We start from the raw sequence: 25,021 nt of genomic DNA on the forward strand, positions 1-25,021 counted from the left end.
CCAATTAAATGTGTGTGTTTTTTTATATATATATATATATATATATATATATATATATATATATATATATATATATATATATACACACACACACACACACACACACACACAAATTTATTTGATTATAATTAACTGGCAGTCTTGTAAGCTCAGGTACAGGTAAAACACCCTGATTATATATAATATGTAATAAGTAATAAACTTGCGTTCAAATATGCATCAGTGTAACTTTTAATTGGATTCAGATATGTTTTCTCTGTTTTATATATGAGGAAGTTTGCTGGCTCATAGAGGGACATTTTTCCTCCCCTGCTTTTCAAGCCTTTTGTCACCAAAGACATTTTCATGATCAGAGTATCAGTTAATTGGCTGGTAAATTTTGTGTCCAAGGAGGAAAAGAAAAGAAAAAAAACTTTGTATAATATTATTGGCTAATAACCATGACTTTTGTACACCAATACACTCTATAAGCAAGATCCACTTCAAGTTATTCTTAAGCCTTCCACACTGCCTGTTGAAAATGGTTCTGAGCTCCTGTCCAACCTCCTAAGTCTGATTGTATTTCAGAAGCTATTGCACATGCTTTAATATTTATTTTTAAGGAACAAAGCATGGTCCATTTCATATTAATTTGAACCCAGGCAGTTACACAGTACATACTCTGATACTTTAGGTTTTAGATTTTAAGCACCCAATAACTTGCCACCTAAAAAATAAAAAGAATTTATCTGGGTAATAAGCATGTTTCTGCTAGTTTAAAAAAAAGAAAAAAAAAACCCAGAAAAATCATATTTTAAAAATGGATTTCTCTTGATAATCTCCAGCCAATGGATTAGTCCTTAATAAATCTTTAAATGGCGAAACCATGCACTGGGTGATGAGAGCAAGTGATAATGGCCTGTCATGCATAGTTTGAAATTGGTTAAGCAAAAATATTGACACTCATAAAAACCATATATTGTATTACTGTAATTTGTATAAATGCAGTTTTTTTTCTGAGCAAATGCTTGCTTGCTCTCCAGCTAAATTAGCTTTTTACATTTTTGCGCAGCAGTCTTTATTTTAAAATATGTGGTGTAATATTGGGTATTGTCTGTTTTTGTCTTTAGACTGTTCAGTTTGTTCAAGGGATCTTCGTGGAGAAATATGACCCTACAATAGAAGACTCATACAGAAAGGCAAGTGAACTTTTTTCTTAGTTACATTTTGCAGAGTTTAAAGAGACATGGTGGGGCATGCAAAACTGAAGACAGTTATCTTAAACCAGGCCCATTTGCAATAACTTCTAACCAGGTACACATAGTACAGCTGCAGTAATTTATCCCCTACACTTCAATCTTAGCAAAAAATGTTTTTATTTATATGTTTTGTTTTTTTCTGACCAGTAACTTCTTGTAAGGCTGTGGTTCCCTATTCCAATAACTGCACTTAGAGTCTAACTGTACTTGTTGGCTGTGGCTCAGATGAAAGACCACAGGAGAGCAGGGGCACTTGGAAAATGGTGGAGGTGTATAAACTATGTAGTAGCTGCTTCAGCTCTAACACTTTAGTCACCATATTTTGACCCACAAGTAGGTCTCATCCCAAGGTTTAAGAAAGAATTGAATTCTGTTTGGTGCTATTTGAATATTTAAAATCATCATTAAATAAAAAACATTAGTAGTAATGTTTTCTGTTTTGAGGGAGAGCTGTTTAACCATTTGATGAACAATTTAAGTGTTCCAATTTTTTCTTTCAGTTGTCCTGTTTCTATATACAACTGTTGTCTTAAGGCTGTACACAATCTTCCCTTTTAAGCAATGTCACAAGTCAGCTGGTCTCTGTGTCATGAAACGTTGCACGTTATGTCACAGTTTGTGAGTCGATGGACTGCGCCCTCAGCTGATGCAGTGATTTACCTGAGTGGGTGGGTAATGAGACATGTCAGTAATGGAAGGAAGGACCATGGGCAGGCATAAATCTGCTGCCTGTCGTGTACCCTGCCATTCGAGTTTATTAATGGCCATGGAGCATGGCCCTGAGACAACAACTGTGACTAAAAATGAAGCTCCTGTCAAACTGTACCAGGAAGTCCCATGTGGGTCACCACCCCTCTTCCTCTATGTACCACACACTGACGCCTTAGGGGAACATCCTGTGGGCGAGGTTTACTGGTGTTGACAGAAAACGCTTTGCAGCACTGGACACAAGCCAGTGTAATACTGTCATTCATCCAAGAAAGATAATGTGGAAAACCCCCCACACAAAAGCCAGGATTTATTTTAGGTTGATTATATAAATGCTCGAGATCACTGTCCTCGCTAAACTAGAGGTCCTCTCCAAATGAAAGTTAAATAGACTGGCAAACTCACTTTATGCATTTTAAGTTTATCATTTGTACTTTTTCCTTTTGCTTTTTTTAGTGACACTCAACTTTAGTCTGCAGTTGAACTATTTTCTGAATGTGCAACTCCTTCCCCTTTTCGTATTTTAGAGACATAGTATCCTAATCATAGGAGCCCATTCAGTCCTTCAGACTCTGACATGTGCCTGGATCATCTCATTCAGGGTTCAGCTTGCACAGTATGGCTCAAATTGAACTTAGCGCTGTGAGACAGCTAGTGGCCCCCTGCAGGCTTTCTTTAAATTAGCAGTTAGCATAGCCAGCCTCTTGATGTGTCAATTCCAACCCAGCAGGGAGTAAGCCAGCAGTTTTGGGACGCTCCATTGTCAGCATCATTAGACACAAGCCATGTAGATATGAAAGCATCTGATAGTTTTAGTGTCCAATTCAAAATTTCTCTCTCTTTCTCTCTCTTTCCAGCAAGTGGAGGTAGATGGCCAGCAGTGTATGCTGGAGATTCTGGATACTGCAGGCACGGTAAGAGTGGATTGTTATATGTTGTTTCTGTGTTTAGTTTAGTACTAATTGATTTGGCAAGTAATCAGAATAAAAAAAAAGGAAATTAACAAACACAATGAACTAGGAAGCCTTTAAAAAAGACATCAGAGTCAAGATAAAGGGATCATCCCTTAAGGAATTTTTAAAAAACTATTATTATAAGAGAAAGTAGTTGGGTAAGGAATTTATAATATGCATGGTCATAATACCATTTTGTAATTCATTTAAGCTATACATTTTAAAGCATTTGTTCAAGTAATCACTACAACAATAACTGAATCATATTTGCTCTGGCATTATTATGTATTAGGCTACTTCATGCCAAATTATGATTCTTGCTCCTTCATGTGTTTTACACTACTAAATATAAAAGCTATTGCCCTGTGATGGTATAAAGCTTTGTTTATCCATTAAAACACTTGATTCAGCACAACCATTTTTAGAGATTGATTTTAGTTAAGTGGCTCAAGCCACAGAATCCATGTTTAGAAAAGTGGCCCAAGCCCTCCAAGGATGTGAGAGTGTATTTTAGTTTAATATGACAGGAGTCTTCATTTCCACACTCAGGTACAAGAGTCCATAGAGTGGACCTCTCCCCTGAGGAGAGAGAGGCATGTTTGCAGTTTCCTATCCCCAGTTTTATAGCCCAAGAGCCTTAGTGACAGATGGTGAAAGCTGTCCTTGGGCTTTCTACTCCAGAAATGCTCCACAGTCATACATGGAAGAGCCAACATGGCTGACAAAGCCTTTGACAGCAAGCCTACTTATGATTTACTGTTTCATATTCATGTCAAACTGAAAACAAATATCACTTCATCTATCACATTTATTCCTTGCAAATACGTAGAGATGACACCGAGTGATAGCAAGAGATGTATGCAACCACTGTTTGTTTGGCCAGCAGAAAAAGATGGACTGTATATCATAAGGGAAATAAAATATAATCCAATTGAATTCTGTAGCAAATCTAGTCTGAAATATTGCAGAATTGCTTGTAGTACATCACATAACAGGAACTGAAAACGGAAGGGGTTTGTATAAAATGGAGACATATTTTGGTATTGTCTTAGAAGCAGTATTCCTATTAAATGTCAATGTACTTGCATTTTTTTTGTAAAACAATTAGTGGTTTGAGAACCAAAATTATTTTATTTCAAACTTGTACCATTTTTGATTATGTGATTTCATTACTTTCAGCATCTATAGATAGATATGCGGTAATTTGCTTTAGAAGAGTTCTTCAGGGCAAACCAACACAGGGCAGATAGAATTAATCACAAATTGGTATTAGCTAAAACTAGACAGTCTTCTTTGTTTGTATTGGAAAAGCTGAATTTTGCCGTTTCCCCAAGCTTAGTGCAAAAGTCAATTCCTCCTGGATTGTGAACACAAATGACAGTCATATCCTTCCTGCAGTATTTCACACCAGAGGCCATGCAAGCCTTTGATGCTTATATGTGTCAGCAGCACACACACGTATGTGCAAGTGTGTTGTTTCTCTTTCCTGCTCAACAAGTCACAAGGCCCTTGCAGGTGGACTCTTATCCTGTGGACAGAAGAGTAATTATTTGTCCTGTGCGGCCTCCTCATACCCTTACCAACCTGTTGCCCTTAGCAACAGACTCCCACTAAACCTGAGTGGAATAGGCCATTGGATCGGTAGCCCAGTGTGCAACAAGAAGTAAACCTTGGACATAATGAGGACGCCGTCTGCTCATTAACTCATCATTTATTAATATCACCTTAATAAGTGACTCCAGTCAGAGCTGACACTCTTGCCTAAAGCAACACTTTCAAGTGAATTCAAATGAAGCTGCCATTACTGTAGTACTGGAGCTTCTTGTATATTTGGAAATACCAAAATTTTCTTTCACTATAGGTTTTTCCCACTATGATTCTTTTTGGCAGCTCTGTCATAGAACATTTTTTCTGGATAATCTTGTAACAGCCAGTAACACCAGAGTTAGTTTATGAACCTATGGGACAAGATATATAAGAAATCTCAGACATTTCTAATACCACAGGGTTCAAGGGCCCAACATTTTGCACCATTAGCACTCTTTACAGTGATTTGTGGGGCTCACACTTTCACAAAACATAAAATGCACCTCTGCATTCAACCCATCCTTGAAAGCTAACACACACACACACAATAATCCAGTAACAGCAGTCAGCCCGACCAAGCCTCCAGGGGGTTAGGTGCCTGGCTCAAGAGCATTTCAACTGTGAATGTTGAAGGAGGAGGCAGCAATGTTCTTACTTTCACACTGTGCCAAGATTTCTGCTGGTCGAGGGGATCAAACAGGTGAACCTTATGTCCCAAGCCTACTTCTCTTACCTTTACGCCACAATTGCTCACAAATACACTTTAGTTGGGTATTGTAACTGTCCCGTTTGTGGGGATCTTATTTCTATCAGTTACAGAAGCATACAGGTCTGTTTATACTGAACAGGTTTTTCCCCAGACAAAAGTTTATTTTACACAAACAGTTTAATAGCTTGTCCTGTAACCTTTTATTTTCTGCCACAAGCACGATTACCTCTTTCTGAACTGCTACCATGGTAATTGAGCATCTGATTTTTTTTGCACAATCCAGGAATTAATGTGAAAATTATCATATAGTGTTTGTCTCCCCTTCCCTGATTCAGTTGAAATATTAAATTAATGTTGTATAAACCGTACTAATACAAATTGTTTGTTTTCCAAACGTATGTTTTTTTTTCTTTTTTAAATTTGTGAATTGGAATTTACCCTTAAAAGAAATAATCCAGTTCTGGATGTACTATATTTTCCCTCATTTTTAAAAAGCTTTTAATTCACAGGCTTGAGAATCTTGTGCTGAGAAATTACCAGGATTTTTAATGTTATTTGCCCTTCTTAACAGGAACAATTCACAGCCATGAGGGACCTGTACATGAAGAATGGCCAGGGCTTCGCACTAGTATACTCCATAACGGCACAGTCCACATTTAACGACCTGCAAGATTTGAGAGAACAGATCCTGCGAGTTAAAGACACTGATGATGTGAGTCTTTCCCAGCTATCACATTTGTCCCTTCATCATTCATAAAGCCCTTTTTTCTACCGTTACCCCCATGTCATGTTGTTTGCTCCCTTCGTTGCTATGATCTCAGAGCCCTGTTTGTATAGCTATATTTGTGTGGTACTTTTACACATATAATCAGTGTAAGTGGTGTTTGTGTTACAGCCTTATTGAGTTTCATTCACAGTGGGTTAAAGTCCAAGTTTGTTGTATGTATACAAATAACATGGAGGAAATGAATCCCAGTGAAAGAGGTGTGTGTGTGTGTGTGTGTGTGTGTGTGTATATGTATGTGTGTGTGTGTGTGTGTGTGTGTGTGTGTGTGTGTGTGTATATGTATGTGTGTGTGTGTGTGTGTGTGTATGTGTGTATGTGTGTATGTGTGTGTATGTGTGTGTGTGTGTGTGTGTGTATGTGTGTGTATGTGTGTGTGTGTGTGTGTGTTTGTGTGTGTGTGTGAGGCGGTGTTCACAGTGTTTCCGAGAAGGAAGATAAAGTCACAGCCCCTTTGACCTGCACTATTTTAGTTGTCTTCCTCATTGCAGATGGATTAAGAAAGCTTTTTTCATGGTCAGCTGCGAGACTGACTTAGTTTTACTTCTGTTTGGAGCTGAACTTGTCTGTATGGGGTCTGAATTTAAGCTGAGGTTTGGTGATGTGTGTACTTTTCATCTCATCATTTCAGACTTCCTCTGCAATTTCAGTTCAGAACTCCTATTTGATTTTAAGGGGTTTTCCTACTTACATTTCTGCTTGCTTTATGCATTAGCTTCTAAGAGCGTAAGACTTCCCAGCAACTGTTGCAAATGACTTGTATACATGATGGGAGATATTTATCAACAGACATTTTTAGCATCACATAATAGAAACACATAATAGTACATTGCAAAATCCAGAGACAAATCTTCATTTATTTAGTTTTCATGCAAAATGTGTGTGATTTATATCATTCGCTAGTACATAAGGTTGATAATTATCAACATTTTATTAACATAATATAATTATTATCAACATTATCAAATAATTATTATATAATAAAAATGGGACTTCTAAGAAGAGGACAGAGAATATGAACTCGGCTCTAAGATTAAACATGTGTATTTAATCTTCCACTGTGAGTTTGGGCTGTGCATTTGAAAGGATGTGTAGCTGTCAAGATGCTGCTACATTTAAAATGAAATATTAGGGAAAAAAATACTCGAGAGAACTGTTGGTGTGCTCAGAACATTGAACTGACAACCTCAGAGGGCAAACCTCAACATAACTGGATGTATTTGAATTAATTAGAAGGTGAGAAGCACAAAACATCAACAGCTTCACTTTTGGGGGATGGTGTAAATTTATTTTGTATGCAAGACAAAGTTATTTTTAATTTGCCTTGGTGGAAGCAAAAGAAGAATTAAAATGTGTGTAAGAAACAGTAAGATGCAAGAAAACCCCAAATTGAATATGTAAAAACTGTTGATGATATCCAAGTACAAGGGGGAAAAAATAGCAGTCAGAGGAATGAATATACTCATTCATTTTTTATCTAATACACTCAGAATAAAAACTTTTTGGTCTGTATCAGTTGAATGCTTATTCTTGAGTTTCAAAACATTTAACCTTGAGATCCTTGACAGCCATAAAAGATTTTGTACTCTGAAGAGTGGATTCTACGGAGCTACACTCAGTGTCATTGTAGATAAGATCTGTGGCTTTCCTTTCAGCTTGGCACACGTTCACCCTCATGATGTCAGTGATGAGTGGTGTCGGCCACTGCTTTATTATCATGTTCAAATAATCAGCACTTGCCAGTCAATGAGGGTCGATATATATAAATACAGATGCAACATATAGATACAGATTGTTTTTGCATAATTAAGTCTTTAAAATATAACCAAAAATATTTACAGTAGTGAATTAATTTTTTTGCATATAAATTACATATATTTTACAGAAATAATAGTTGGTGAAATATAAATTGTAGATAATTTCAGCACACACTGTAATTCTTAGGAATTCCAGGATAATAGGCCTTAAAATACTTCTCTACTTTTCTTCACCTAATGTACATCTACTTTATATTCAGCCTTTGGTTTGTTGCTATAGACAGTCCTTTGGAGCTCTGTATGCTCCCATGTATTTAAAGAAATGTCATGACCTGTCCTATGGCTCCTACCGTAATTGTGCTGTGAGGCAAGAGGTTTGCGATCTTTTTCATTACAGATGAACGATTTGGTTAATATGAATATCCAAATATTAAGTTTGGTCATTAAGAATTTAACCACCCTGTATTCCTCATTTTCCTGCAGGTCCCAATGATCTTGGTGGGGAATAAGTGTGATCTGGAGGATGAGAGGGTGGTGGGAAAGGAGCAGGGTCAGAACCTTGCCCGCCAGTGGAACAGCTGCGCCTTTCTGGAGTCATCCGCAAAGTCCAAGATTAATGTAAATGAGGTGAGTCTAAAATTATTCTCTTAAACGATTATCGCCTCTGTCCTGATATTTCTAGTCCAGGGTTATTAGTGATGTGATCACAAGTGGACATGGTCGAAAATGATTATTTATAATCAGATTTTGTGACTGAATGATTAGGGGCCACTCATTTACCAAGTCAGTCTCTTGCTTCCTCTGTTGTCACAAACAAATGATTATTCGTTTATGTGGCTGAGCAGCAATTTAGACTGTATGGATTGTTAATGTGACTAACTGAAGAAATATAAGAGAATGCTATGACTAAATTAATTAGATGGTTCTTAATGCTACTGAACCTCCTCAAAAGGTTGTGTAATTCTGTGGGAATGTCCTCATATCAAAACTTTTCTGAAATGGTGCGTTTTAATAGGGAGTTAGCCCATACAACTTTGCTGCAGTAAGAGTCTCTGCTCTTCTGAGAGGACTTTACACCAAATTTGGAAACATTTCTGTGAGATTTCATTGCATTCATACACAAAAAAAACACGTGGGTACTGATTTGGATGATCTTAAGGATCATAGAAGCTACTCAAGCTCATTTTGAAAAGTACTGTATGGTGCAGTGCTGCTGAATAGAACACATTGCCATTGCTCCACGAACCAATGCTGATGGGTCTTTACAACCCACTAAGCATTGAACTTGTGGCATTTAGATGAATCACTGTCCACAGTGGGTGAATCCTAATGGATGTCTACAAAATTTGCACACATAGTGTGTTACCAGGTGTGAAGAAGCCCTAAAAAGCATATTGTTGCTGTTCAGTGTAAAACATGTATCTCCCAAAATAGTCATTTTTACAGGAGAAGGAAAAAATCTTTATACATTAACTTCCATTGAAAGTTAAGATGATGTTATTCCAAGTAATTTTGAAACATTTCTATTGGTCCATGAAATTTTCATAGCTGCTGTGTTCAGATGATGTGCTAAACTAAAATAATTTTAATATGCACTGGATGCAACAGTATAACCTAACTCTAACCCTTTTCTCTGTTCTGTCTCACTGAGGTTTCACCATGTGTACCCTGTCTATTTCACTTTCGATTTGAGTTGTGCAGATACAAAATTGCTTCATCTCTGACTGTCACACCTGTTCAGAATGAGGCAATTGAACTCTAATCTGTTCTCATGACACCTTATCTCTCTGACTCATCAGTACATGGCATGTCCTGCTTACTTACTTTGACCAAAGTGTGATTACATTGTGTCGAATCTGCCACAGATATTCCAATAGCTTAGACAGGGCCTGCAAATTCAGCTGGTAACAGTATGAAATATGTAAATTGCAGAGAGCCCATGTTCTACAGTACTCTACATACAGTACCACACGGTGCAATCAAATATTGTGGGAAACACATCATGGACATTTCTTCATTTATTGTGATATATATATATTTTTATATTCTACCCATTCTTTGTAAGACAACGTGATTTAGTGTCTTTGCTCAATTCTTCTTCGGCTGAGTGTGCTAGGCACAGAAAACGTGGTCATTGTCAGCCAGTGCCATCATTCCATGTGGCCTTAGTCACATAGTCTCATGTCAGGCAGTCAGCTGCAGTGCACGTACACAGTGGAAGCTCTGTATATGAGGGCCTTGGCTCAGCTGCTGATGACTTGAAGGGACAGTGCTGTCTTGTGTTCAGTCAGCAAGAACATTAGCCTGTGCAGTCAGACTGCGTTGGCAGCCTTCATTTCCAGTGCTAGATGCTATCAAGTCCCACCAGTGGCCAGGAGCCTGTCACACACTTCATAGGGTCTTATTACTGAGCAGAAGCAAATAATCTCAGGTTATCAGCCTTTGAGTGAAGTCTGGCATCTCTGCACTACTGTTCATTTATTCCTGTCAAAGCAGCAGTCCGGCGTCATCATTAAATCCTCAGTGTCTGCCTCTCACTTTCCCTAATCGAAATCCACACACCCATTCAATAAAGCTACTGTGGGCAGAATGCAACTCAATCAGTTTAGAGAGGCTTTAGATTAGTGAGGTTTTCTGGGTGCCTCTTTGTCTTGAGACTGCATCTCTGTCAGTCACAGTCTTACACTTAAAGGCTTGGACAACTTTGAGGAATGAGAATATTTAATTCCTACTATTGTTCAAACTGGGGGCTTTACTCCTAACAGACTGAACCATCCAACTCTGGTTCTGGAGGACCAGTGTCTTCACAGTTTAGTAATGTCTCTGCTCAAATATACAAACTAAATATGGCAAATAACTGTGAAGCATAAACGGTTGTGTTGGTACTGGGACAATATTTTCTGCCTGTTTGAAGACTTTTTAAAGAGGACCTACAGTCTTTTCTGACTCAAATGAAAACAATTCTCAGTGCTTCCCCCTGGTGGTATGTAGTCAAAAATATTTAAGTGCAAGACAAAATGAAGTCAATTTCAGGACTTTTCGTGCCGATTCAACCATAAAGAAGTGCACAGTTAAGACAGACAATGTTCCTCCAAGGGTTATTCCACAAAGCAGGGTTTTCTAGTTAACCAGATAACTTAAGCCTATCTTTAAGGACTGTCAAATAGGAATGTTGCTCAGCATTTTTCCTATTGGACAGGTTTGCCTGTGGGCTTTAATTATCTGTGAAATTGTTGTTTTCTTAAACTGTGAAATTTTGTTTTGCGGAATATCCACTTAAGATTTCTGATTTCTTCTGGTGTCAGGGAAGTGTATTATAGAAGCAGTGTTATTTCACAAACCTAGGTTAAAGTCTGTTTGGTACAAACTAATTTCATAATTTTATGTGCTTTGTAGTTAATAGGGGCAGATTTGGCTATTGCAGGAAACACTAGTATTTTTTTATCTAAAGTAATTATTATGGTTCATCATTGTTAATGGTTTACAGGGGTGGCAGTTTACCAAAATTATCTCCACAGGAACCAGAACACAGGTTATTTGCAGCAGGCGTACCACTAGCTGCATGATTTGTCTGTGTGTTTGTGTTGCCTGCAAGGCTCATCTCGTTGTCATCTGTAGGAATGAGTTAGGATACTCTTTCTATCTGAGCACATTTTAGCTCACCATAAGAGCAAGCGTAGCTGATAGTTCAGACACATTGCTCTTCCTTGATACGGGCAAAGTTGGCAGGTTTCTTTTTAGTATAATAAAATTGACCTTTAGAAATGAGACTGGATTTGTTGCCTTAAGATTTTGAATATTAAATTTAAAGTTATGAGCTGAAATTAATGTAAAATAATCTTATTTAGGTCTTGTGTTTTCTTAAGGCTTGATACTCAACGTGTTCTTTCTGCCTTTGTAGATTTTCTACGACCTGGTTCGGCAAATCAACAGGAAAACTCCAGTACCTGGGAAGGCACGCAAAAAGTCCAACTGCCAGCTGCTCTAATACACAGCTGTTCTGTCGCTCTGAGCCAGGTGAGAACTGGGAAAACATGTCTACCATTATCGAACCTCATAATAATTTTTTTTCTTGTTTATTATATTTTGTGCCACAATTGTCCTTTAATATGATTATCACATAAAACTGCTCGGGCACCTTGTGTTTCATGGAGCCCTTCGTGCAAAAAAGTTTTTAAAACAAATCTTTCCCACCAAAAACCAAATCAATTTAAAAAAAAAAATGCCTGTCCTAAGACACAGAGTGCAAAATCCTCTCAAACATCCATTACTAAATGTGTCAGAATTTTATCATCAAATTCTGTGTCTTCCTATTCTGTTGATTTTTTTTTTCTTGATTTGTGTCTCTTTTTCCTCAGGTCTGATTTGCTGCTGTGTCTCTCAGCAGTGCCAGCATTCCAACGTTACTAAAACCTAACATCGAATGGACTTTCCTGTGTGGTGATGCCCCTTTAACAAAATCAACCAACCAAGCAAACAAACCAACCAACAGATTCAAAGCTACAGTATCATGATAGTTTTTTGCACATAAATAACCATGATCACTTTCCAGTGTCGCAAGAGAGAGATTTTTACTTATAAATATATAAATATATATTCTAACTGTATGCAACTGAAATAGACAAATAATGACATGGATAAATGAATAAAGAGCTAAAAGAATTTTAAAAACACAGCGCCTACACACAGTGTTATTGCTAACGGAGACAGCCACCGTTGGAAATGTAAGGAGCGGGTGTTGAACCTGACTGTGCACGTTGCCATGGCAATTACAATGATGCGATATTTATAAGCACCACTATTTTAGCCAGAGATGAGAGGAAGTCCAAAGAGCGCCTATATAGTCCATTTCATACAGCTAACTTCGCTCCTTGGTTTCTGTGCAATTCTCTCTTGTTATTTTAATTTTTTTTTTTTTTTTTTTTGGTTAATTTTTGTTTTTTCCCTTTCTTTTTGCTTTTATTTTCTTCCTGATTCTTTTCTTCTCTCTTGCATCTTCTTTTTATTAAAAGTTACTAGTTTTTTTGTTTTGTTTTTTTTGTTCTACTGCGGTGATATATCGCAAGAACTATTGATTTGCGTTTTATCTTTAGGAAATCCTGTGGATACAGTGATGTACGTGTAAAAAGTAAAACAAAAAAATATATAATTTCTGTTACTCATGTTGTCCTTAGCCTCAAATGTTGCCTTCAAATATGTGTTTAGATCTTTGGGTTGTTTTCGGATTAATTTTTTTTTTTTTTTTTTTTTTTTTTTCTTTTAGGAGAATCCAACACAAAAAATGACCAAAAAAATAGAAAACAATACATGTCTCATTACAAATTTCATTTGTTTACAGATATGTTTGTACAGTGGGCGGGGTTTCAAAACAAAGGGGCTGCTGTTGAAAGGGGGCTGGGCAAATTCATGCTTTACCAATGAGAGTCTTGGAAGTGTATGTTATAATGTCACCTTTCACCTGACATTACCTCTCATTGGTTGAGCTTAAGGTAAACAGTCCAATCCCTTTTCACTGTGTTCCCTTGTCTACTAAAGGAGTTATATATTTTAAAGCATTGGGGTTTTTAATATGAAAATATGGAACAAATGTCATCGGTCCAGTTACTGTAAATTTCACTGTATGTAACTCCGCCCCCTTGCCCTTACCCTTGCCTGCTAATGCATCTGGTAAACTGAGGACATGAAAATCATATTGGATCCTTTCAGTAAAGAAAAAAATTGCCTGTTAGTGACTGTTTCACCTTTGTAATACTTGGTTTGACCTGTTTTCTGTCTGCGTTCCTGTGGGGTTATCTGTGGTGAATGTGGGGGTGGGGACCTTGTGTGAATGAGCAGGGAGAAAAGGGAACAATAGGAAAATAAATAAATGACTGTATTGTACCAAGTGCAATCATATGATGCATTCATAAAGCATTCTAAGACCTGGATGAACTACTGCATATTGATTTGCAGTATGTAACAACCCTTGGTGTCGTTCCCAGCATCGACATCCATGTTCTGCATTTTGAGACTGATTTTAATGTACAATTGATGTGCATAATGAATGCTTTACGCATGCGTACTGAGGTTTCACTCAGTATAAAATATGATGAACTCAATAGCGATGGATACAGTGTGTCTACTGATCCTGTAACCAAATGCCTTGTTGCAATCTCGTTGAGGGAAATAAAAAGTGAAAAAAAATCATTGATGTTCAAACCTTGGCCCAAGAGAGATAGAACCACAGTATTTGAAATGCAACATCTGCTTAATAATGGGGTGGGAGGGGATGGGAAAGGGTGGGGGGCGGTGGATGGGTGGCCAAATGTAAACTTAAAAGCCTTAATTAAAAGTGGTGCAATTTTGTATAACCGAGCATCTGTAGTTCAATAAATTGGATTGCCATGCAAGGGCTTGCAAGAAGCCAGTTTTGCCACTTGGATGTTTGTGTATTGTTTCAGAGTTCTTCTGTCAATAAAAATCAGTTTAACATTTGCTCTAATGATAAGCTTGTTTTAAGATTATGGTTAATATGTTAGTAAAAATGACCTTAATTAAAATTGCAAGGTCAGAATATATGTGGATAATGCTGTAGGACACCTATCCAAAGATGTATTAGTTGAACCATTTACATACAGATACAGAATCACACACATATACTGTATACATAATCTCACATGCTAATATTTTCTCATATAAACATACGAACACTTGACTCACTTGATTGCACGTGACCTACTGATATTGTTTTTGGACTATGGGAGGATAACTGGAGCACCCAGAGTAAACCCACACAGACACGGGTAGAACACACCCACAACCTCAGTGCTGGACCTGTGTGGCATTACCTGATGCACCTTTTTGCCACTCACCTATGTATCATCACTGTCTGAAGAAAACCATGCATCCCTTACTACATCATTTGAACACAGCACCTGTCGTTCACATTGTGTGAAAATTTCATGAAGAATGGGCCAGTAGAAATGCTAAGGCTATTTCCTTTGATAAAGATAATTTTCATATACATGTTTTTCTTTGGGACAATGATGTTGTATTAAACTTTTTGATAGTTTTGGATTAAAACAAATATGCATTCAAAAGACAAAATTATTATATACTACTGTTTACTGTTATTTGGTGGTTGCAACAGGTAGTGTCATTATCACACAGCTAAAGGGTCCTGTGGGTTCAATCCCTGCCTCAGGTGACTGTGAAGAGTTGGGTTTGTTCTCCCCATGTCAGTGTAGGTTTCCTCCAGGTGCTTGGTTTACTTGCTGATAGGTGGGTTGGCTGTTGAATTTTGTGTAGAGGTGTGAGTGACTGTGTGTGTTGTCCTGTGATACAAAAGAGTTAATTACATGAATGCTTCCTGTTATTGCAAGGTCACACAAGGGCATAAACAACCCAAGAGAAATCCCCTGTCACTTTCTGTTATGTCATGAAAACCGATATATTTGCACGAATCTACCTATTCAGCCCACAAAAGTTTGACTTTCCATTTCCGTGAAAATTCAGATGAAAGTTATGTTGTTTTGTACACTGAGCCATGCAAATGTCAACAATTGATCTCGGGGAGGGGGAAGGGTGGTTGGCGATAGAAGCTGGGAGTCTTCATATAAAACATTAAGCTGAATGTGTGGTGTTACAAGCCGTACAAAACGTAAAAATATGTCGTTTTTATGAAGATAGATTAGTTTAACTACCAGAGGAGACTAGCTTTAGCTAGTAGCTAAGTTCGCTTATCATAAGGGGTGTCTAAACTTTGACTTACAGTGTATTGACAGAAAGAAGCTCCTGTGCAGTAGGTGGCAGTGCGTCTTTATCACTCCAAGATTACAGAGAAGAAGAAAAGCCTACGCGTGACATGAGAGCCAATAAACAAGTCTACACGCGTGTTAATGACAATAACTTTTATTACAAAATAAAATCCTGGACTGACCGCATGTTTCAGCTGAACTTCAGGCGTTAATATTTACGTAAACTATTTTATCCGCGTTTCTTGAAGCTGTGTGTGGGGGTATGAGTCTGGTGAGGGTCCTCCGCCGGAGAGCTGTTTTCTGTGCCGCTTGCTGCAAGTCCTCTGTCTTTTACTGTAAAAAACTCTCTACACTAGAGCAGAGTCCGTTTTCCTCCGAGAGGCCCCCGGAGCGGAGAGATGAAGACAAGCCTGAGGAGCAACGGAGACCCCGGAGAACCCCCGGCTCAGTGTCCGTGCTGCTGTTCCCCGGGCAGGGCAGTCAGTTCGTGGGCATGAACCGAGCTCTGCTGGGATACAGCGCAGTGAGAAAAATGTTCTCCGTGGCTCAGAAAGTGCTCGGCTATGACTTGCTGGACCTGACTCTCAACGGCCCTGAGGAGGAGCTCCGGAAGACCGTCCACTGTCAGCCTGCTGTGTTTATCTCCTCTTTGGCGGCGGTGGAGAAACTCAACGATGACAACCCCGAGGTAACTTCATGCCCAGAAAGGAAAGAGAAGGCTTACAGTTGCCGCCAATAAGCACATTTTTTTCAAGGTTGAAATTTTCATAAAAAAAATAATAAAACCCTAAAATCTCATGTCTGTTAATCAAAAAGACACGTGGACCGTATCTTACAAATGAACTTGGATGCTAATCTACACCTTCCCATTTATTCAGAATGAGAATAAAAAATTGCAGTTATTCACTGTCTGTTTTTATCATTTACCCAGCTGCTGCTCGTCAGCAGCTTGAAACCCCCGCCCCACAAGTTGATTTGATAGGTTCTGTAGGTTAATTTATACATTTATGATGTCAGAAAACCTGTCTGTCTGAATTTTCCCACTTAAGGCTATATTTGGAATCCTGCAAAACACACATGAATATTTTAGCCTTGTAAAAACTTGACTTTTAAGATTAAGGTTTTGGTTGTTTCTAGTAGACTATGTTCTTCTAAAATGAGGTCAGACATCTGAGAGACGTAGAGCTACACTATCTACATATTTTAGGAAATGCAAATCTAAGTTAAATTGTCTATGTGAAAATAAGTACTATTTTCAGAAATCGCACCCTAGTAAACATAATTCAAAGACAGTAGACCTCGTTATGTGATCATTCTGAGAGCCAGACCTACTAAAAACCTTTTGAAACGCAAAAAATCTCCTCTGAATTTGTGCCTTTAATTCTCTTAACAGTTTTTTTGGTGATACGTGCGTATGTGGGGCAGATTTTAAATTGACATGGGTTATTATAAATTCCACAGGCCGTAGAGAGCTGTGTTGCTGCTGCTGGGTTCAGCGTTGGTGAATTTGCTGCTCTGGTGTTTTCTGGTGCAATGGAATTTGCTGAAGGTGTGATAAGCTCATTTTTTTCCCCCTTTTTCCTATTCAGGCTCAGTAAATTTGTTGCCTTCATCGTTATCGTCTCAATTGGTCTTAATCATGCCTGTAATCTTATTGTAATGATGTATGTATTCTGGGCACTTAGCCCTTTTTGCAGTCAAAGTTAGGGCAGAGGCCATGCAGAAAGCCTCCGATCAGACTCGAAGTGGAATGTTATCTGTAATCGGAAGAAAACAAGCCAACTACAAACATGCCTGCCTTCAAGCCAGGGAGCACTGCCTCTCTCTGGGGATCCAGAATCCTGTCTGCTCTATTGCAAACTACCTCTTTCCAGATGGAAGAGTCATCGCTGGACATCAGGAGGTAAGAATTATTCTTACATAAGTGTGTTATGGGATTTCCTTCCAGGAAGGCATTATAAAAAGGCAAATGCATAGCATACAATTAAAAAAAATCCAAAATGAACATTTGAAATCATAATAAGACAAAATAGGTTAAACAAGGAATTCCACTGGCTGTTATCACAGTGTTGATTAACTGATCACTGCTGTTGGACAATTATATCTGTACATGAGGACATTAGCTTTTCTGTAAATTCAGCTTATGAAGTGTTATGATTTAACTGCCACTAATAGAAATTCAAATGTATGACCTTCTCCTGGTACACTTTTTTCCTTTCCTATGACATCTGTCTGACCTGTATCCTCTAGGCTTTGGACTTTCTACAGAAGAACTCTCGACAGCTTTACTTTGCTCGCACACGGCAGCTGCCAGTGAGCGGTGCCTTCCACACGGCCCTGATGGAGCCTGCAGTTGAGCCGCTCAGAGATGTGCTGCAGCAGCTGGATGTACGCAAGCCTGAGATCGCAGTACACTCCAATGTGGATGGAAAACGCTACATGCACGATAAGCATGTGAAACGGCAGCTCCTCAAGCAGCTTGTATCTCCAGTGAAATGGGAACAGACTTTGCATGAGATCTATGAAAGGACTCAGGGTCAGGGATTCCCACACACATATGAGGTGGGACCTGGGAGACAGCTGGGAACCACGCTACAGAAATGCAACATGAAAGCATATAAGAAATACACCCATGTTGATGTTGGAGATCCACAAGATGGATGAAAGCCTTTTGTGGAAGATGGTCTTGTTATGTGGCTATAGATTAGCTGGAATGCATTTTCTTTTCTTAGCTGCAGTTGAATATTTTTCTCCTGATGTGAAAGACTTCATTGATAAAGCATGAGGCAATATTATGGCCGGGACCAAATTGCACACCAGTTCCCTATTAAATATGTTATATTACCTCACAACAGTTTAAGGCATTTTTTCAGTATGTGATGTTTATCACAAAATGTAGTTTTTCTAAGGCCTATTTAAAAAAAAAAACTTTAAAAGACTGCCTTTTATTTATGTTTAATATATATCACTAAGTGAGCGGCACGGTGGTGCAGCAGGTAGTGTTGCAGTCGCACAGCTCCAGGGACCTGGAAGATGTGGGTTCAAGTCCTGCTCCAGGTGACTGTCTGTGAGGAGTTTGGTGTGTTCTCCCTGTGTCCGCATGGGTTTCCTCCCACAGTCAAAAAAACATACGCTGATAGGTGGATTGGTGACTCAAAAAGTGTACGTAGAGGTGTGTGTGCATCGCATTGTGAATGACTGGACCTCCCTCCAGGGTGTATTCCTGCCTTGCGCCCAATAATTCCGGGTAGGCTCTGGACCCACTGTGACCCTGAACTAGATTAAGCGGTGTAGACAATGAATGAATATTTCACTAAGTGCAGTTGTACTTGGTGTTCATTATGTACTGTCAAAACAATGTGATCAGTAAAACCCATTGTGAAGTATTTTGATCTAGTTTATCATGATGATAATTACGTATGGAAATTTTACAAATTTTGGCCAACATTCTGTAAAGTTTGTCCAACAATTGCTATGAAAGAATGTGAGGTACAGCAACAAAAAATTCAGTTAACACATTTCAGGTGTGTGTATAATACCACACTGTTGAAAACTAGGGAATGTAGTTTCATATTACAAATTTGGGCTTGATATGAGATAACCAAAGTGTTTTTTCTATATTTTTATATGGTTGAATGCTTGGAAGTTTGATCAACCCAAATGTGATATTGTTTTCTAATTTGCCAGGAAAAAGACAAGTGATTTAAAGTAATGGGCATTCTTTACAAAGAACCCATGACAAACATCTCACAGCAAAGATATATTTATTATTTTCTTGCATTTTACTTGGTGACAAAATTTAAATTTGAAAGTCCAGCTTCCTTATGTAGTGCAGAAGTGCCTTCGGAGGAAGAGGTAAGAATATGGCCCAATTAACCAGCAACAGACCCTACTGTAAACCAACAACTTTATCAAACATCTTACAAAAACTCTGTTGTGAACCAGCACTTTGGTTATAATCAGTAAGAAAAGAATCAAAAAGTGATTTATATATATAAAAAAAACATGATTTCTTCTGAGCTGAAGACCCGCTCTTTGCTCTTTTCTCAGAGTTGTCGTCTAACTCTCAAACATTTTCCAGACTGCTGACAAGGCAGCTGCAGTGACCAGCAGGATGGCAGGAGCCAGTACATACTTGGTTCTGCAAAACCAATAAGCAAAGTTTGGGTTGTAGATCTGTGAAAACAGAAAAAAAAGTAAATCCAAAATGTAAAAGTGTGCCATCTGAGCCTCTTTCAAAAGAATCTCAATAAATATCATTAATACACTGCATATTATAAAAATGATTTCAGGACACATTTGTTCTTTAGCAGAGTCAGTTTTGTTCTATGCAACAAAGAATAACTGCGCAAGTATTGAATTGTTCTTGAGACACTGAATTTGTGTGTTTCAAGACACTTACCCATCTGATCCACTTGTTAGCGGTCTGGCAGGCCTTAATGTGGAACTGTGGAACCATCCAGGAAGCCCCCACCATTGGCAGGAACTTAGACCACCAAATACTGGCAACCATCCTCCTGTAACAATTATTTAATAATAATTTAGACAGTCATGCACGTGCATTGAGGGCACACGTTTGCCTTTTACAAAATAGAAGAACTCAATTTAAAACAAGCCAATAGCTCAACACTGATTTTGCAAAATAAATAAATACAAATATTTATTCAAGTGATAACAGACAGTGAAAAGTGAAGTGGCTTTGTTGGGCTTTGATTTAAGTGCCTTTTTTGTTGCAGGAACCAGGCTGTTTTTACTTTCTGGATCTGAACTACATAAAACGCAGATTCATGTCTTTGACTGTTTAAATATGTGAAAGTCATGACCTGTTGATGTCACTGATTGCTTTCACCTAGTGTTCAAATCTAAATCTTGGAGTGGAATCAAGATTTAGATTTGAATTTTAGCTCCTGCTTCCTAGGCGGCACTTGATAATATGTTTATATGATGTTAGTGTCTGAATACTTGCCTATTGAAAGCTCCTAAGTTCAGCACATTAGCGTACGCCTGCCAGCGATGATGTGTTGGCCATTGGTTTGCGAGTTTTTCTCTCCACCTGCTGTTCAGTTCATCCCCAATCTGAGCCAGCTGACGGCCAATGAGCTGAGCAACTCTTTCACTGCCACATTTTGTGTACACAAATCATATTATAAATTTCAATGTAAATTGCAATGTGTAATAGCTAAGATAAATAGATAGATAGGTTAAATTTTATTGTCATTGCTTTGTATAATTAAAGGGCAATGAAATGCAGTGATTAGTGTTGTACTAATCGTAATGAGTGATGCACTAAATAAAAATACTTGGCTGAAACTGAAACCATAATTCAGGAAACACTGGACAGTAAACCAAACCAAAAAATTAACAATAAATAAAAATATTTTACATTCATAAACAGTTTTATTTATTGACAGCTTTTTCTGTTTTGTTTTAGCTTTTCTTCAGTGTGCCATGAAACCTAATATCTGTAACAATCAATTCAGTGAATAAAAAATAATGTTAATATTTAGTTTTTTTTACAGGCAAAATGGTCAGCTTTTGATTTTGGCTTAAAAACAAGTGTGTTGTTTTGACCATTTTTGGCTTGAAGTGTTTTTCTGTTTGTTTGTTTTATTTCCTGTTACCTTTTTGGTTTTGGTTTTGTCTGTATAGCCCATGAAAGTCAACATCCTCAATAAACAGATGGTTAATCATCTAAAACAGTGCACAACTAATATATATATATATGTTTTTTTTATTTTTAGAAGTACAAACCAGTTTTTATTTCAAATTTTAAGTGCCATTTTGACCAAATGTCTTTAACACAGCCGGAGGATATGTTACTGAAAAAAGTTTCACTAAATACCTATTTATCATTATTTAAAAAAGGACAATATAACCACATTTGTTCTGCATGAGAGAATTGTTTTCATATTTCTACCTCATGTTGTTGTCAAAGTGTGTATAAGTTTCCGCCTCGCTAGGTCCAGCCTGGGGGGAAACAGCACTGGTTGCTTCTTGCACTTGTTCCACCATTGGGTAATCTGAGTGGAAAGATCATTTTTATTTACATATCATAATGTGGTTTGCAAGGTATATATCTGAAAATCTATTAACAGTACAAAAGCTTTCTTTATTTTGTTTAACATTATCTCATTAGGTGCCTGGGTGAGGTGTACTGTGGCTTTTGTGGTTTTGAAATAGCTTTCAACGAACCAGTCCTGCCATATAAACAAAAAGTCACGTGACTAGGAGCACTGGGCGTGGGTTTGTGTGCACTCCAGTGGGGCGTGAAAAGATGAGCTCATCCACTGCACAGTCCAGTTTTATACCTGTACTATAATTATTACTTCCCTATTTTCACCATTGTATATGGTTCTTAATGTTAAGACGTAAACGTAATCATTATACAAACATTTCCTATTACTTTAAAGGTACACTATATCCATAAGTTTGCAGCCCTTGTGTATTAGTCAACTGATATGTTTTAATGGGTGATTACTCTTTAGGGTGTTGAGTTGGAGTGGCGTTTCTGATGCAGGACTAAGCAGTCAACAGCACCACCAGACTTTACTAATATTTATGTGGTTGTATGCACAAAAATCCCCACCACAATGCTAGTGTAGCAAAACACCTAATGTATTTTTTCTCAGAAGACTAGACTGTGGCTGAAGTTAAGTGGAACAAACTACCTATTAATTTGTACCTATTAATTAATACCTTAAATTGAAATAAATATTTAATAAGGTGTCCACAAACATTTGGCTATATCATATACATATAAAACAAAAATAAATCTGTTCATTTATACACATGCAGGTCGTAAAATTACACTGCAGAATGCTGTTCATGGCAACCCTTTGTTCATGTCAGTCCTGTGAAAGGTTTTGATGCAAATTACATTCAAATCAGCCAAACTGCTCTTAGTTCAGCAAATGAAGTAAACAGGTCTTAACAAATATATATCTCTCACTGATTAAAATGACCATCATCGTGAAAAATGCCAACGGATCTGTGGTCTTATCATATTTACCTGCTTTGTTTTTTGTTTTTTTTCTTTTAAAATCTGGGTATATTGTTCTAACATGTTAAACAAATATCATTTTCAAATTCAGACACATCTGGATGTTCAGTAAATAGATTTTTTATATAAATTAAAACTATAGATATGATATCATATAACCAGGTAAGATGTTATCTAAATAGGTCAGCTTCATATCTGACAGTAGCCATGTTTTTGGTTTGTCTTGTTTAACAAAGACCTGTAGGTTTTAGATACTGGAAAGGGGGAAAAAAAGAAAGCTTACCTGAGCTGTAGATTAAAGTGGACGCCGCCCTGTAAGACAAACATTCCCATTATACAAAGAATTAATAATTTCATTATTGGTACATTTTTGGGAATTAGTAAAGAAAAAGTGTTTTTGAAAAGTGACTTACAGCAGCGTCCTTTAATCGGTTTCGGTTACAGGTGTGTGCCTCACGGGGGATTAAGTCACGCCCTTAATTTTCATCCAGGAAATAAGGCTGGTGTTATTTTGAAACGGATCCACTAGAGGACACCAAAGGTTTTACACTTGTGTTGTCACTGAAAGCTGGTACCAATATTCACAAACACCTGGCTCAATCCAGTCCAGCCATTGTTTAGAAAAGATTTCTTAACAAACATTGACTGTACAAGTCAACACTCAGTAGACTTTAGGTGCACCTTTTATTAAGTGAACATACTTTTATAGCTACTACACTGATAAAATCATCTAGAGAAAATACAATGCTTACTAATACCATAGAGGAGCTAAACTGAATCTTTAGCAAGCATTCATGTTTATTTTGAACACAAGTTTTGTAAGCATCCTCAAAGAGGTTTTATAATTGCATACTATAGTGATTTTGTGTTACCTTATTGGAATTAACCAGTATGGTTTCATGTTATGGGTCGCTGTCTTGACCTATCTCAACACTGTTCATGATTAAGCAGTTACAGAAGATAAATGAATGTATTTTACTGCATATGGTTCTGCTATCCAGCTAGGTCAATATAATTTAAAGTTATCTTAAAATGTTACTATCATAAGCCACATTCTGTTTGCTCATTTCAAATACAATGTGAAATTCCATCCATCCATCCATCATCTGTAACCGCTTATCCAATTTAGGGTCGCGGGGGGTCCAGAGCCTACCTGGAACCATTGGGCGCAAGGCGGGAATACACCCTGGAGGGGGCACCAGTCCTTCACAGGGCAACACACACTCACACATTCAGTCACACATACAGACACTTTTGAGTCACCAATCCACCATGTGTTTTTGGACTCTGGGAGGAAACCCACACGGACAGAGGGAGAACACACCAACGCCTCACAGACAGTCACCCGGAGCGGGAATTGAACCCACAACCTCCAGGTCCCTGGAGCTGTGTGACTGCGACACTTGCGCCACAGCGCCGCCCACAATGTGAAATTATTATATTAGAAACTATAATATAATCAGTTATACAGTGTACAGAGCTGTTGTTTTATAACAATGCTTGTAATTTTGAATTCGTCAAATCATAGTTAAACCTTTTATTTTACAGTTACAGCAAGATTGTAAATATTATATTTGTCATCATTCTACAATGTACAGCAAATTGTCTTCTGCATTTAACTCCTCTGCAGGGAGGGGCAGTGAGTACACACCTAGGTTTCTTTCTTTCCTTTCTGGTCATGGGAAATTAACTGTAACAGTTCCAAACCCACTACACACTGCTGCTTACACAAGTGTTCAGTTTTGTATAGTTCAGTTAGCATCATCTCCCCTGAAATATACTGTCAGTAGAATTGAATGCTTTGGAGCAGCAGTACATGAGTTTATGGTCACCATTCCCAAAAGACAAGCTTGAGTTAGAGGGTACTGTCAGAAAAAAATGTCACTTGTGGTGGTACCCTCAGCGTACATATTCTGTACCTTTAATTAGGAAGCATAATTGTACCATATTCTATAAGAATTGTAGATTTCAATTTCAATCAATCAATCAAATTTTATTTATATAGCGCTTTTCACAACAAAAAGTCGTCACAAAGCAGCTTTACAGAGATCCGGGTCCAAGCCTCCTATGAGCAAGCCAGGGGCAACAAATTTCATTTGTTTTGATTTCATATACCCCATTTAATCTCCAGTGTTTATTCTGTTCTTTTATTTTACACAGTAATATAATGTAAGATTACAAATATTAACCTCTTTTTCTGGAGAAGAGAGATGTACCATACCTTTAGGGTACGCAACATGACTTTAACACCACTGTTATTCTTTTAAATAGAGATGTCACACGAACCGATACTTCGGTACCAAATCGATACCAAAATTCTCAATACGATACGGTTATTGTTTCCTGCGGTACCGGAAGTACCGAAGGCTTCACAGATTTCCAAGACCACACGAGGTCGCCATAATAAACCTACACGCTAATAAGCTGAGAAAGAAAACAACACCAACACGAGGAATGGCGTCGGCAGAAGCAACAGGTTTGCCGCTACTGGTTAAAAAAAATTACGTATTGAAATATTTAGCGTTTGAGTCCGAGGACCAAACAAAACT

General features: G+C 37.8%; 3 protein-coding genes across 4 annotated transcripts in view; 2 read left to right on the plus strand and 1 right to left on the minus strand.

The window, feature by feature from the left end:
• rap1b (RAP1B, member of RAS oncogene family) overlaps positions 1 to 14,690 on the plus strand; it is a 56,783-nt gene extending 42,093 nt beyond the window's left edge. Inside the window, exons 3-8 of the mRNA XM_066668490.1 lie at positions 1,110 to 1,178; positions 2,804 to 2,860; positions 5,767 to 5,907; positions 8,220 to 8,363; positions 11,638 to 11,753; positions 12,095 to 14,690. Coding sequence (XP_066524587.1) covers positions 1,110 to 1,178; positions 2,804 to 2,860; positions 5,767 to 5,907; positions 8,220 to 8,363; positions 11,638 to 11,724 — 498 coding nt within the window. The 3' untranslated portion in view covers positions 11,725 to 11,753; positions 12,095 to 14,690. The remainder of the gene's footprint in view (positions 1 to 1,109; positions 1,179 to 2,803; positions 2,861 to 5,766; positions 5,908 to 8,219; positions 8,364 to 11,637; positions 11,754 to 12,094) is intronic.
• Positions 14,691 to 15,492: 802 nt separating this feature from the next.
• On the plus strand, positions 15,493 to 21,349 carry mcat (malonyl CoA:ACP acyltransferase (mitochondrial)). Its single transcript, XM_066667760.1, has 4 exons — positions 15,493 to 16,160; positions 16,934 to 17,021; positions 17,158 to 17,375; positions 17,723 to 21,349. The coding sequence occupies exons 1-4, from the start codon at positions 15,735 to 15,737 to the stop codon at positions 18,134 to 18,136; spliced, it is 1,146 nt and encodes a 381-aa protein (XP_066523857.1). The 5' UTR covers positions 15,493 to 15,734; the 3' UTR covers positions 18,137 to 21,349.
• bik (BCL2 interacting killer) lies at positions 19,510 to 24,936 on the minus strand. 2 transcript variants are annotated; one of them, XM_066667762.1, is made up of 7 exons: positions 24,662 to 24,936; positions 22,886 to 22,997; positions 22,756 to 22,784; positions 21,390 to 21,492; positions 20,439 to 20,588; positions 19,875 to 19,989; positions 19,510 to 19,648 (listed from the first exon to the last, which is right to left on the minus strand). In XM_066667762.1, exons 4-7 carry the CDS (start codon positions 21,482 to 21,484, stop codon positions 19,532 to 19,534), a joined length of 477 nt encoding a protein of 158 aa, XP_066523859.1. In that variant the 5' UTR covers positions 21,485 to 21,492; positions 22,756 to 22,784; positions 22,886 to 22,997; positions 24,662 to 24,936; the 3' UTR covers positions 19,510 to 19,531. The 2 variants fall into 2 exon arrangements, with proteins under 2 accessions (XP_066523859.1, XP_066523858.1); XM_066667761.1 differs by lacking the exon at positions 24,662 to 24,936 and having other exon boundaries at positions 22,886 to 23,334.
• Positions 24,937 to 25,021: the final 85 nt, after the last annotated feature.

The sequence above is a fragment of the Hoplias malabaricus genome, chromosome 4 (genome assembly GCF_029633855.1).
Source record: "Hoplias malabaricus isolate fHopMal1 chromosome 4, fHopMal1.hap1, whole genome shotgun sequence".
Lineage (NCBI taxonomy): Eukaryota > Metazoa > Chordata > Actinopteri > Characiformes > Erythrinidae > Hoplias > Hoplias malabaricus.

Coding starts and splice junctions, on each gene's coding strand:
- bik (XM_066667762.1), bottom strand. CDS start 21,484: ATGGTGGAACAAGTGCAAGAAGCAACCAGTGCTGTTTCCCCCCAGGCT. Junction 20,589..21,389: donor CACTTTGACAACAACATGAG/GTAGAAATATGA, acceptor AAAATGTGGCAG/TGAAAGAGTTGCTCAGCTCA. Junction 19,649..19,874: donor CTAACAAGTGGATCAGATGG/GTAAGTGTCTTG, acceptor CTGTTTTCACAG/ATCTACAACCCAAACTTTGC.
- mcat (XM_066667760.1), top strand. CDS start 15,735: ATGAGTCTGGTGAGGGTCCTCCGCCGGAGAGCTGTTTTCTGTGCCGCT. Junction 17,022..17,157: donor TGCAATGGAATTTGCTGAAG/GTGTGATAAGCT, acceptor CTGGGCACTTAG/CCCTTTTTGCAGTCAAAGTT. Junction 17,376..17,722: donor TCATCGCTGGACATCAGGAG/GTAAGAATTATT, acceptor TGTATCCTCTAG/GCTTTGGACTTTCTACAGAA.